The sequence below is a fragment of the Histoplasma capsulatum genome, genomic scaffold (genome assembly GCF_000149585.1).
Source record: "Histoplasma capsulatum NAm1 scaffold_1 genomic scaffold, whole genome shotgun sequence".
NCBI classification, from domain to species: domain Eukaryota; kingdom Fungi; phylum Ascomycota; class Eurotiomycetes; order Onygenales; family Ajellomycetaceae; genus Histoplasma; species Histoplasma mississippiense.
Window position 1 is genome coordinate 3,187,740 of NW_001813982.1, and position 11,653 is coordinate 3,199,392.

Consider the following 11,653-nt stretch of genomic DNA (forward strand, 5'->3'; position numbering starts at 1 on the left):
CGATTTTAAACCGTTATTCGGTGCCCATCGCTTCGAAGCGAGCGGCCCACATCCCTTACTTCTACAAAACTCGGTAACAGTAATGACAGTGAGAATACCCAAGGCAACCAAGCTCACAAGAACCCAGAATCAGCCGCGCGAGGTCATTTCCTCTCTTTTCTCCTTCAACCCCACTCCTGTTTCTGCCGTCGAGCCACCGAAGCCAGAAGGAGCTGAGCCCGCCAAGCCCTCCAACGCACCCCTCATCGACGGAATTGATACATTCACCTCGTTGGGACTATCCCAAACGCTCGCAGCGCATCTAATGACAAAACTTGAACTTAAAGCACCGACGGCTGTTCAGAAAAGAGCCATATCTCAATTGCTGAAGGAAGAGTGCGATGCGTTCATACAAGCCCAAACCGGGTCGGGGAAAACCCTAGCATATCTACTTCCATTGGTTCAGCGGCTGATTAATTTGTCAAGAACCAACGGGGAGGCTTTCGAGCGGGCGAACCAAGACTCATCAGATAACACTGCTGTGCACAGAGACTCGGGACTTTTTGCGATCATCCTTGCCCCTACGAGAGAATTATGCAAGCAAATATTCGTTGTGCTGGAGCAATTGTTGCGGTGTGCGCATTGGATAGTTGCGGGTACGGTTATTGGTGGAGAGAAGAAGAAGTCTGAAAAGGCAAGGTTGAGGAAGGGGTTGAATATTCTCGTTGCTACGCCTGGTCGGTTGGCTGACCATTTGGAAAATACAAAGGTGCTGGATGTGAGTAATGTTAGGTGGTTGGTCCTTGATGAAGGAGATAGGCTTATGGATTTGGGTTTTGAAGAGGAGATTCAAAAGATTGTGAGGAAGTTGGATGAGAGGCAAAGATCAAAGGGAATCCCTGGTCTGCCAACCAAGAGAGTTACAATATTGTGCTCCGCAACTTTGAAAATGAATGTGCAGCGGTTGGGGGATATCAGTCTAAAAGACGCTGTGCATATCCAGGCTGACCCGGATGACGAAGATGGAGAAATGAAAGTGAAAACTACTGGTAGTAACTCTGAGTTTTCGGTACCTGCACAACTTAAACAATCCTACGCTGTGGTTGCTGCCAAGTTACGACTTGTTACTCTCACGGCGTTGATGAAACGGACATTTTCCAGGAAAGGTTCTGTTATGAAAACAATAATTTTCGTTTCTTGTGCGGATTCGGTGGATTTCCATTTCGAGGTTTTCTCCAGGCAAAATTCTGACAACAAAAGTGGAGAGAAAGAGGCCAAAACTACTGAAGCTTCACCACCCAACACCAAACCAGCATCTATCCATGGCACAATTGCGAAATCAACAGCTTTTTCGAACCCTACCAATCCAGTTACAATATATAAACTTCATGGTTCACTTCCTCAACATATCAGAACTTCAACTCTCTCTGCTTTCTCCCGACAAAGTGAAGCAGCTGTTCTCATCTGCACTGATGTTGCGGCTCGCGGCCTTGACCTGCCAAACGTCGATTTCGTAGTCGAGTACGACCCCGCCTTCAGTTCAGATGATCATCTCCACCGAATAGGCCGAACCGCAAGATTGGGACGCGACGGCAGAACCCACATATTCCTCCTTCCCGGCAACGAAGAGAAATACGTCGAAATTCTAAAACAGGGTTATCGAGACAGCGGCGCTAAGATTTCCCACACGGATGTGAACGAGACGTTGAAACGTGGCTTTGGTGGAAACACTGAAACGACGAGTAAGGGCTGGGAAGACAAAGCAACAGAATGGCAGCTTGACGTCGAGCGCTGGGCGCTTGAGAACCCGACCGTCCTCGAGATGGCCAGACGAGCGTACCAGTCTCATATCCGTGCTTATGCGACACATATTGCCAGTGAACGGGACATGTTTAACATCAAGGATCTCCATTTAGGCCACTTGGCGAAGAGCTTTGCGCTGCGCGATAGACCCGCTAAGATCAATGTGCCTGGTCTTCGACCTGGTAAAGAAGATACAAAGAGGGAATTCAAGGCTGACAGGAAGGGCGCTAGGGATGGCGTGCAAGTCAACAACGCCACAAGCGCCTCTGATGCGGTACGCAAAATGCGGGAGAAAGTGAAGGAACATATGGCAGGCGCGAATGAATTTAATATCGCGTAGAATAATGGCTAAGGTTGGTTGCTAGCGTTAGTACCGAAGTTCATTTTTTCATATCATAATATGAGGGTAGAAGAAAAAATTAATAACTTGCATGAAATCAATAAATATCCCACAACGATATCTTCCCGTCTTTCGATCCGGCCGCAAGCCAATGTGTAAATTGTGCCTTGCGGCTTCGTTGCTCTTTTATTTCCGCTAGCGATCTGGGCTGATGGGCAAGGTTAACCGCTATGTTCTCCGTTTTTGTATGTGCATCGACAGCACTGTCAGCCCCCGTCTTCATGTTACCTGTATGGATGATGGCATTCCTTTCCAAAGCAGCATTATTATTTTCGCCGTTTTTATTCGGGCTCGCAATATCTGCAAACGCAACCGCATAACAGCCGCCATGGTGCCACTTCAAAACCGCCAACTCCCGCATACTTTTGCACGAGTAGACCCGAATCCTCCCATCCCACCCGGCCGTAGCAAATATTTTCGCATCATTGCGTATTCGTAGACTTTGTTGACCTGCATGTTTCGTGTTCAAAACTTTGAGTGGCGAATGCATGCTTTCTGAAGTCGGCTCATATGCTGAATTAGAAGTGGTAGCGATGGGATGTTTAGCAAGAATTGCGTCCGCGGAGGATGATAAGAAGAAACGATCTTTTTGTTTCTCCAAGGGGAAGAGAGAGAGGGAAAGAACTGGTTGAGAATGTGAATGGTTGATATATAGTCTTTCCCATCTCCATGATGGCCAATCACTGCTTCCTTTTTCTACAGCATCTGGTGACCTTTCCCTATGTATCATAACCCGGCCATCTTCATAGCCAGATAAGAGACATAAATTCCCTTGGGGCGTTCTGAAAAGCTCAAGAGCCATGACCATTCCCGTGTTTATTGATGGATCGGGAGATATTGTCGATACGCGCTTTTCGGACGGTAAGTGGAAAATATCTATCCCGCCAGAATTAAGGGCATTGGGCACGGCGAGAAAGAAAATATGTGGCGTATTCGAACTTCCCATTTCTGGAAACCCAGTATCTTCTGTACTGGGACTTATCTGAGAACTGCGAGGTAGGTTATCTGACGTCAAGTTTTCATCTGGGAATATGCGACATAGTGCAAATGCACAAAAATTCAACGCATTCACGGATATCGAATGAAACAACCAAGGTTCATTTAGTTTGTGAGCACTCTTTGACTCATCAACGGGTAATTCTTTGCCCAATCCTTCTTCATCAGCGAAATTTAAACGCCAAACTCGGAGCTTATGATCTCGGCCATGTCTATTCGTACCATGTCAGAATTGTAGAGCAAAATATTTCAAAAGTCTAATCTTGAACAATGTATAATAGTAATATAGAGCATATATTCAAAAAACACAAGGTGGAGTAATATGAGTAACATACGTAAATAGCCATCTTTCACTTCCACCTCCTTCTCCCGCCCCTTTTGCATCCTGCTTTGAGCTGAACTCAACTCCTTCAACCCCAAGTATAGCAGACCCATGGGCTCTCCACGAAGCAACAACTCGTTTCGTCCTCATATTCCACACTACTACCCAGCCTTCCGCATCGCCAGAGACAAGTCTTGAGTTCCCGCTATAGAAACGAAGGGCGTGGATTGGCGACCCATGGCCGCGCAAAATGTACGTTGGAGTTGCAGGCGGCAGTTTTCCCGTTGTCTGCTCGGTCTCACGTAGAACAGACAATGGGTTTGAGGTTGCTGGAGGTGTTGTCATGCTGAGTTTGCAATAAATATCAGAATAACTGATAATTTCATCTTATGACGTTGTGAACATTTCTCAACATTTTTCGTTCTGGGCATGATCTTATCTTATCAGATTACCATCCGAGGTTGAAATAACCATTTAAACCGCTAAATCGGTTTAGGGAAACCCATCCTTGGGCAAAAAACCCCCGCAGATCTGTGGACGTTTCCCGAGGTCCAGTTATCTTCGAAGAGATGCTTATTCTGTCCATCCATAGTGATTGAGAATCAGTTATCTGATATATACGGTATGGCTTAATCGAAGTGTGGTGTCATTGACAGTTCTTAGCTGCTATCGTCTTGAACAATAAAGCCCTGTACTCACAACAGGCTTATCTGATCCCGGATGCGATTTTTACACACAGACCTCAGTATATTCGACCAGCTCTCAATCTATCTGTTTTGTGGAATTCGGCTTCTTCGTTATTGCCTCATACATACACCGCTACCTATTGCCCTAGGATACATCACACGTATATTAACATGGTTTCTCACCAACATGTCCATCCTCCCTCATCCAAAGCCCCTTGGCGGCCCCTCTTCCAATGCCACATATCAATTCTCACTTCCCCCGAGTTTTCTTTAGCTACTGTCTATAGAAATAGTAGCGGCTCCGCCCACCCTCGCGTGCGCACGTGCGTATTTCGTGGATTTTGGACCGAACTTGATTTGCGAGAGACGGCTAAGGAACTTCTCCTAAAAGACGAGGAAAGTAATAGGGGTGGGATAAATCCCAACGTATTCGAAAGTGACTTGTTGACATTTACAACTGATATCAGAATGGAAAAAATTGCTCAAATGGCTTCCACTGACGGAACCGATTGCGGAATCGGAGCTAGCGGCGGAGGCCCGATTGAAGCTGTCTTTTGGGTCAAAGATGCTATGACGCAGTGGAGGATTAAGGGCAGGGCATTTGTTATTGGAAATGAAAGCTGTGAAGCAAGCGAATTGTGGTCGCGAGAGAATATTCAGCGATGGGTACGACGTAGAGAAGGCAGCGCGGAAGAGGATATAACGAGATGGACTTGGGAAAAGGAGATTACGGCTAATTTTGCGAATCTGAGCCCCACGATGAGAGGTGAGTGTCATGCGTGAGAATGTTTCTTTCTCATGCCTCTTCTTATTTCTACTTCATTTCCTACGTTATTTCCATGAGTTACATACAACCAATTGTTTGTTCTGCATGCAACATGCCTGATTACTGGAGTGATTACCCATTCCTTTACATATCTAGCCAGCCAAAAATGAAAGAGAGAAAACATTCCTTTTCACCCAGATGCTTAATCTAACTACCCTTGTTACCTCTCCTTTTTTCGCAAATGGACAATGCGTATGGGCAAACAATTAACCTCGCACCATATCAATGAATCATCATTCTAAAAAAAAAAAAAAAAAAAAAAAAAATAGGCTCTTTCAAAAACCCACCTCCTGGAACACCGAGATCGGAGCCACCAAGTGATCCTTCGCTCAAGCTTGGCCTAACATTGGATGACATTCACGATCCCGTGGCAAGGGCAAATTTCCGTGTTGTTGTCATTATCCCTGAAGAGGTTGAGAGTGTCGATTTGACATATCCTGAAAATTTCAAGAGGATGAGGTGGACTCTAGCCAAACGCATTGAGAAAAATGAAGACTCTGGCGAAGCTGGCATCGCCATTTGGGAAGCGACTGAACTTTGGCCCTGATAAGAGATGACTATTCTTCATGTGATATAAGCATGAAGAGAAACACTCATATTGTCCGGAGGGTATAGAGAGGGGGAGATGGACTGTGAGAAAGATAATAATTCCGGGTTGCGACATCCACTCTTCACCTCTGTTTACGTCCAAGCATGGTTACAGATACCAAGCCATCCATTCAGCAAAAAAAGGTCTTTCCTATCATGAGTCCGGAGTAATATTTCTTTGTGTGGATACGACAAATAGCCTAGCATTGTGTCCTGTCATACCCTTCTCATCTATGGAGCCTTAAAAACTTCACTGACATGATCAATTATGATGCTTCTAGAAGTGTATCGTGGCTACTTTCCAGGCGCTGTTCTACTCACAAAATCCGTAACTCATCGTCTGATATCGAAAGAGGCCAGACCCGTTTTGGTCATATTCCTTTCTTTCTTTACCACCCAGCAAAACAAGCCCTAACCTACAATCAAATACAATACGAACTCATTTTGGCCTCTCTTTCCCAACTACAAGCCATATCCCTCCGACAAAGCCTTTCTCCTTACCTTTTACGCGCATTTGCAAACCTGCATCTGGCTTCTTTCATACACGATAGCTTACGGAATTAGACATCGTGCGTCGGCTTGCAGCCCGGCACGCAGTCATGTCCCTCTCACACTACCACCAGAGGCCAGCAGTCTCAAAACTAGGACAATCCAGACCTATTTCAAGACCAGTAGCCATTTCTCTCCTGAGCTACTTCCGTTCTTCTTACCAAACGCCGTGGGGATAACCAATATCTACCATATCATGGTAAACCCTTAGAAAAGGCAGTATCCCCCATTCTCGTTCCCTCATTCGACCCACCATTACACGTACAAATATTATCATAAAATACCTTTTTCCTCAGCCTTCTTCCCCCCCCGCCCCCATACGCCTTCAAGAAGCTGTTCACAATTATCAGAAACCAAAACATGTGGAGTTGCAGTGATACCGAACCGGAAGAAGACGACACCATGGCCCGTCGATGCTCATATTGCGGGCGTTTCGGTAACCCTGAGAGCATTAACGAGGAGACTGGCCTCTGCCACAAATGCCATAAAGACATACAGCCTTCATCAAAGAGTGGTGTTGCTTCTCTTGCTGGCAAGAGCGGTGAAGGCCCAAGCAAGGTAGCCGCAGCAGTCATGTTGCAAATGGCAGCGGTAGATGTCAGTGACGATTCAAACTCCGCTGGAAGTATCACCTCCATTCACTCTGATCAGGACCACGATGATGAGGATAATTCCTGTGTCGACAGAAATGGAGATGGAAACGAGAGCGAAAATACGAAGCCCAATAGCCAGAAGCTCAGGAGCCGTGGTAGTAGCAATGTGTCTAGCAACCGGGAGATAGAATCTGAACTATGTGCGCGATGCTGGAAAAATCCATCAACAACCATCCTGTACAATACACCTATATGCGGCGAATGCTATCAGATTGCGCAGGAGAAGCGGGTAAGAATATTCATCTGCAGTCTGCATTGCCATATCCATTCAAAGAGCTAACACAGCTCCCAATTCCAATACACAAAGGAACACACCAAAGGGACAAAGGTGAGAACTGAACAAATTTCGAAAAGTTTCAACATGAGCACTGTTGCCTTTTCTATTTTTCATTCCCCTTTTCCCTGCTCCTATGCTCCACAATCTTGATTGTCATGAGGAGAAGAGGAGCGGAGCCTCCCCGAACCAACAGGTAGCGAAAAGAGGGCTAAGGCGGTTTTCCAACAACCAGAAACGTTTCCAACCACCGACCCCTGACCTCCAGCCCGGAAAAAGACTGACGAGGGTCTGCGACTCGTGTCGCCGGAAGCGAAAGCGGTGCCAGCATCGCCGCGTGGTGGACGAGAACGATCGTAAGTGTAAATAATAGCTATTTCACATATACACATACCCTCAGATTCACAACAAAAAAGAAAAAAGAAAAGAAAAGAACAAGAAAAAAGCAAAAAGCAATAACCGAGGACATTGCTCACACAAAAGCGAAATAAACAGCTGATGCGGACTTCCGAAAGCGGTCGAGGAAGGTACAAACATCGACCGTGACGAACGGCCGTGAGGGGAGGAGTAGAACTAGCTCATCCTCCGTGATCGAAGTCAATGACACGGGTATGTGAGGTCGAAACTCTTTCTCAATAATACCTTATCTAATCCTGTTCTCTAACCACATGCATGTATGTAAATACATATAGTCATTGTGTCGGAAACAGAACAAGACGCCATTGCCGCTCCATGCACCGGTGATACTACCACCATAGGCACAGGCACAGGTACATCCACAAGAACAATCAGCACGTCTTCTGACAAAGGAGCCTCCATGACGACAATAGTCGTGGATTCTTCTCTCACTGCCTCAGCCGTGGATAGCAAAGGATGTTCCACCAGTAACCTGCAGCGGGCGGTCGAGGAGTCTGTTCACGTCGTGTTCTCTAGGGAGATGGATAGACTGGTGGGAGCGGCGGAGGAGAAACTGTCAGACGCTGCCGTCGCGCTTGACGATATCAAGGAGCATATGACAGCGTGGTTGGAGCGAGTAAACGAGGGTATATAGCATCCTTACTCTTATTCCCCCCTTCGTGTTTCATTCCGTAAAGAGTGTTAGTAGAGATGTATGACGAGAAATGCTGATCGCGTTTTCTTTTTTGAGGTTAGATCGGGGCAGATCCCGGTTGGCAAAGGAGGAAAAAAGGGACTGAAGCAGGGGCTTGCTTTTTCATTTTGGCTTTGCGTTAGGCTTGTTCGGTTGGTTCATGACTGGTGATTCAGGAGTGATGAATCCACCATGAATGAGAAGTTCTTTCTATCTTTCTCTCACCCTCTCTTTTTTATTTTTTGTTTATTTATAGTTTGAACCCCCTATGATTGTCAAGTTCAAGAAAAATACACGTAAATAGCCCCTTGTTTTGCGTCTCCAGAGATGAAATAGTGCTTTTCTTCATCTGTGCCAGGTCCCAGCCCTGCCAAAGCGGATAATTTTCTCATAAGATGAAGCGATAGGCCAACGGAGAATAGATTTCCTTGTAGGGTCCGGGCGGGTTATAACTACTTAAACTCCTCGCTGCGTCCTTCTGTCCTCGTTACAAGCACACCAGATAATTTGTCCGGAACAACTTCTTCTCCAGGGGCCCGGTCCACAGGCACAGGACAAAGCTCCCCCGCATCAAAAAAGGAAAGCCCGTATCCTAACAACACAAGAGTCCTTCAAAATTAACGTTTATCAGGAATGGTAAAAAACCGGCCTGGTCCACATCGGAACTGTGGCATATGTTAGCAGCGACACATAGGCCGCAACGCTTACCTTTGCTCCAGGGGCCAAGTTCGCGCCATCTCTGCACAACGGGGTGGGGGCCCCTAACGTCGGTTGAGCGAGATCGATTCCTATGCCTCTTAATCGTCCTTCAGCTTATTTTTTCGACGAAGAATTTGATCACCCAGGATAATGGCCCTGTCGTCATTGCAATGATGGTGTTCCTGTTGCTGCAGTTGGCGAACACACACATATGTAAGTGTATACTAGACATAGCATGGAGAAAAACACCATCCAAAATGCCCCGACATATTAGAGCCGGTGCCATTTTAGCTATATAAGAGAAGAAAACCGGCGTCCTTGCCTTTTTTACCCACATGTATATTTCCCTCCTACTTCCACAACACGGCGATGTGGGAACGGATTGGGAATAGCGTCGTTCTTCGGTAGCTTTCGCTGGGTGACCTGCGACTGTCCACGACAGCGAGAAACAAGAGCGAGGCGAAATGGACGGGAAATATAGATAGATATATGTATCTATACATAAGATGTACGCTCCCGCAGTCAGTTTGGTTCTTTTTGGATTTTTCGAATAGAAAAAACTAGGAGAAGTTCCAGGGATCGATCCCATCATCCTTTATACGGAGTACATAGTTACAAAATAGGGACCATTATACAAGGGACATGCCAGCCTTAGTGAGATTGAGATGAGTCTTCAACCTCTCCAAAACCGTGCGGCCGAGGGCTCGATATGGCAGCACGCTGCTCTGCGTTGCGGAAGTCCTAAACCCGGCACAGCTGTTTTTCGCTGGATCGCAGCAACCCAGGCCATCCCCGGGTGCGGTAGATGCCAGAGCACTGAAGACAGGAAAGGACCCGATTGCCGGGGGAGGATGAATTGGATGGATAGATACATAACTCCAGTCGAGCGTGGGATAGGAATCGAATTGAGAGATCCCCGGAACTTTTCTCTTTTCTTTGGTGGGAGAGCATGGAAGTCTGCGGTGTGATATATACATAGACATGCGTAGGTAGGTATAAATTCACAGAAGGGATTGACGTAGGGAGGAGTATATAAACCAGCCTCAGCTTGATCAAAATCATCTGCTTTTTGGTGCTTATATGTAAACGTATATGTATTAATTCCCTTTACTCTCTTTGTAAACCAAAAGAGTTTAGTTTATATATGAGAGGAAGCATTGAATTGGCTAATGGATCGGGGATAGAAGTTAAAATAGGTACAGAAGAAAGCCCCAGATAACAATACAACTGAGAAAAAGAAGCCGGTCTATGAGCTACATGTAGCGGCTCAATGACCAAGATACCGATCTTTGTTTCCCCTTGGATCCTCTTGTTAAAGATATTTAACAAGAGTCAATTATTTAAAGCCAACGGTTAAGCAAAATGATAGAACGTAAACAGAGAGTGAAAATGCATCTCCTTCAAGGAGAAGAGGCCATCAGAAGACTTCAGCGAATATCACACAAGTCGTAGTGAAGCCGGTAAGGTATGATCCTTGTTATTTTCGTTTTCTTTTTTTCTTTCCCCCTCTTTTGATTACTTCTATCAAAGGAAATAGCAGTAACGGGCTCATCCGGTCAGCCATGGATGAAAAGCAAGATGATACACCATCCGTGAGACAAGAGAATCCAGCCGGTAGAAATTTTGTATGTAAACCACATGGATCCCTAGGAGCACTTCCACAGGTCAACAGCACCACGTTGTTCCAGCTCGCATTTGAGTAGTCTTATGCAGTCAATAGGGAGTGCATAGCTATTGTACCGTACCTACATGAGCGGCCTGTACAATGGACAGCCCTTTGCCGTCACGTTGAGAAACGACAGATGGCGTGGTGATGCAAAACGCAACCGGTAATCATGCTCTACACGGTAAGATGTAATATGCGATTGCGCGTACCCTTGAGGTCGGCATATATCACGAGCGAGCATGCATGTCTTCTTGGTAGGGTTGAGAATGGTTGGAAGGAGGGACGGATTTTGATGTGATAATCTTTCAACTCTTCTCATGGCTAGTTACAAGTATTGCAAAGAGCGGATCCCCTTCCCCACTTTCGCCTTATTCCCCTGACGCATACGTGAGGGAAGGGGCAGAATGAAAGATATCATTTCAAACGTCATCTTTTAAGATCCCAGACGTCCGTCCGGCATTCAATTCGAGGACGGCGGGTTACAAGCAATTTTTTCGAATGTGAGATACAAAAAGTGGAATAAAGTGATAATGAGCATGAATGAAACGTTGCAACAGCAGGATTCATTTCGGTATGCATGGACTCCGAGCTTCTCACACAAGGATAGCGAGTTTGGCATAGCCTCCGTGAAAAGGGGAAGGGAGGTAGGCGAAGCATGGCTTTGCCCAGGTAAATAAGAGCAATAATATAGCGATCAATCCCTAAGATGGAGGGTCAAGTTCGTCGAATTCTCCGTAGTATATTTGAAATCATGAGGGATGCCAGTGTTGGGTTAGCTCCCCCTATGAATAACCCACAAATTACCAACTTCAAATGCCAACAAATTTCAAGGATAGCTTCTCTTTCTGTTCGAGAAGGACCAGGGACAAGACAGCAGACGACGACTACGACGACCGGCATCTTGATATGATTATTTTTCCTCGGCATCTGCCATCATCGCCCTGGCAGTTAGTTGCATCGTAGCTTTGTTTCGTCTTCGTCTTCCTCAACCCTTGCCCTGCCGGAGTCCCATGGGTGTATGATACGATCAGTAGCACTGCTTGCTTATAGTTACCACGAGGCAGCCCCAGCAGCTACGAAATACAGTACGACCTCAAGCAAGAACTCCTTGTCGAGTTTCTT

At 46.1% G+C, this 11,653-nt stretch overlaps 4 protein-coding genes across 4 annotated transcripts; 3 read left to right on the plus strand and 1 right to left on the minus strand.

The window, feature by feature from the left end:
• Window positions 1-82: 82 nt before the first annotated feature.
• HCAG_00922 (conserved hypothetical protein) lies at window positions 83-2,122 on the plus strand (the record flags this gene model as incomplete). Its single annotated transcript, XM_001543826.1, has 1 exon — window positions 83-2,122. The coding sequence occupies one exon, from the start codon at window positions 83-85 to the stop codon at window positions 2,120-2,122; it is 2,040 nt and encodes a 679-aa protein (XP_001543876.1).
• Window positions 2,123-3,352: 1,230 nt separating this feature from the next.
• Window positions 3,353-3,845, minus strand: HCAG_00923 (conserved hypothetical protein; the record flags this gene model as incomplete). The annotated part of the gene is made up of 2 exons (XM_001543827.1): window positions 3,353-3,371; window positions 3,514-3,845. The coding sequence occupies 2 exons, from the start codon at window positions 3,843-3,845 to the stop codon at window positions 3,353-3,355; spliced, it is 351 nt and encodes a 116-aa protein (XP_001543877.1).
• An 827-nt stretch (window positions 3,846-4,672) lies between these two features.
• HCAG_00924 (predicted protein) lies at window positions 4,673-5,569 on the plus strand (the record flags this gene model as incomplete). The annotated part of the gene is made up of 3 exons (XM_001543828.1): window positions 4,673-4,952; window positions 5,282-5,424; window positions 5,483-5,569. The coding sequence occupies 3 exons, from the start codon at window positions 4,673-4,675 to the stop codon at window positions 5,567-5,569; spliced, it is 510 nt and encodes a 169-aa protein (XP_001543878.1).
• A 982-nt stretch (window positions 5,570-6,551) lies between these two features.
• On the plus strand, window positions 6,552-8,127 carry HCAG_00925 (predicted protein; the record flags this gene model as incomplete). The annotated part of the gene is made up of 6 exons (XM_001543829.1): window positions 6,552-7,031; window positions 7,110-7,130; window positions 7,240-7,432; window positions 7,572-7,685; window positions 7,769-7,846; window positions 7,907-8,127. The coding sequence occupies 6 exons, from the start codon at window positions 6,552-6,554 to the stop codon at window positions 8,125-8,127; spliced, it is 1,107 nt and encodes a 368-aa protein (XP_001543879.1).
• Window positions 8,128-11,653: the final 3,526 nt, after the last annotated feature.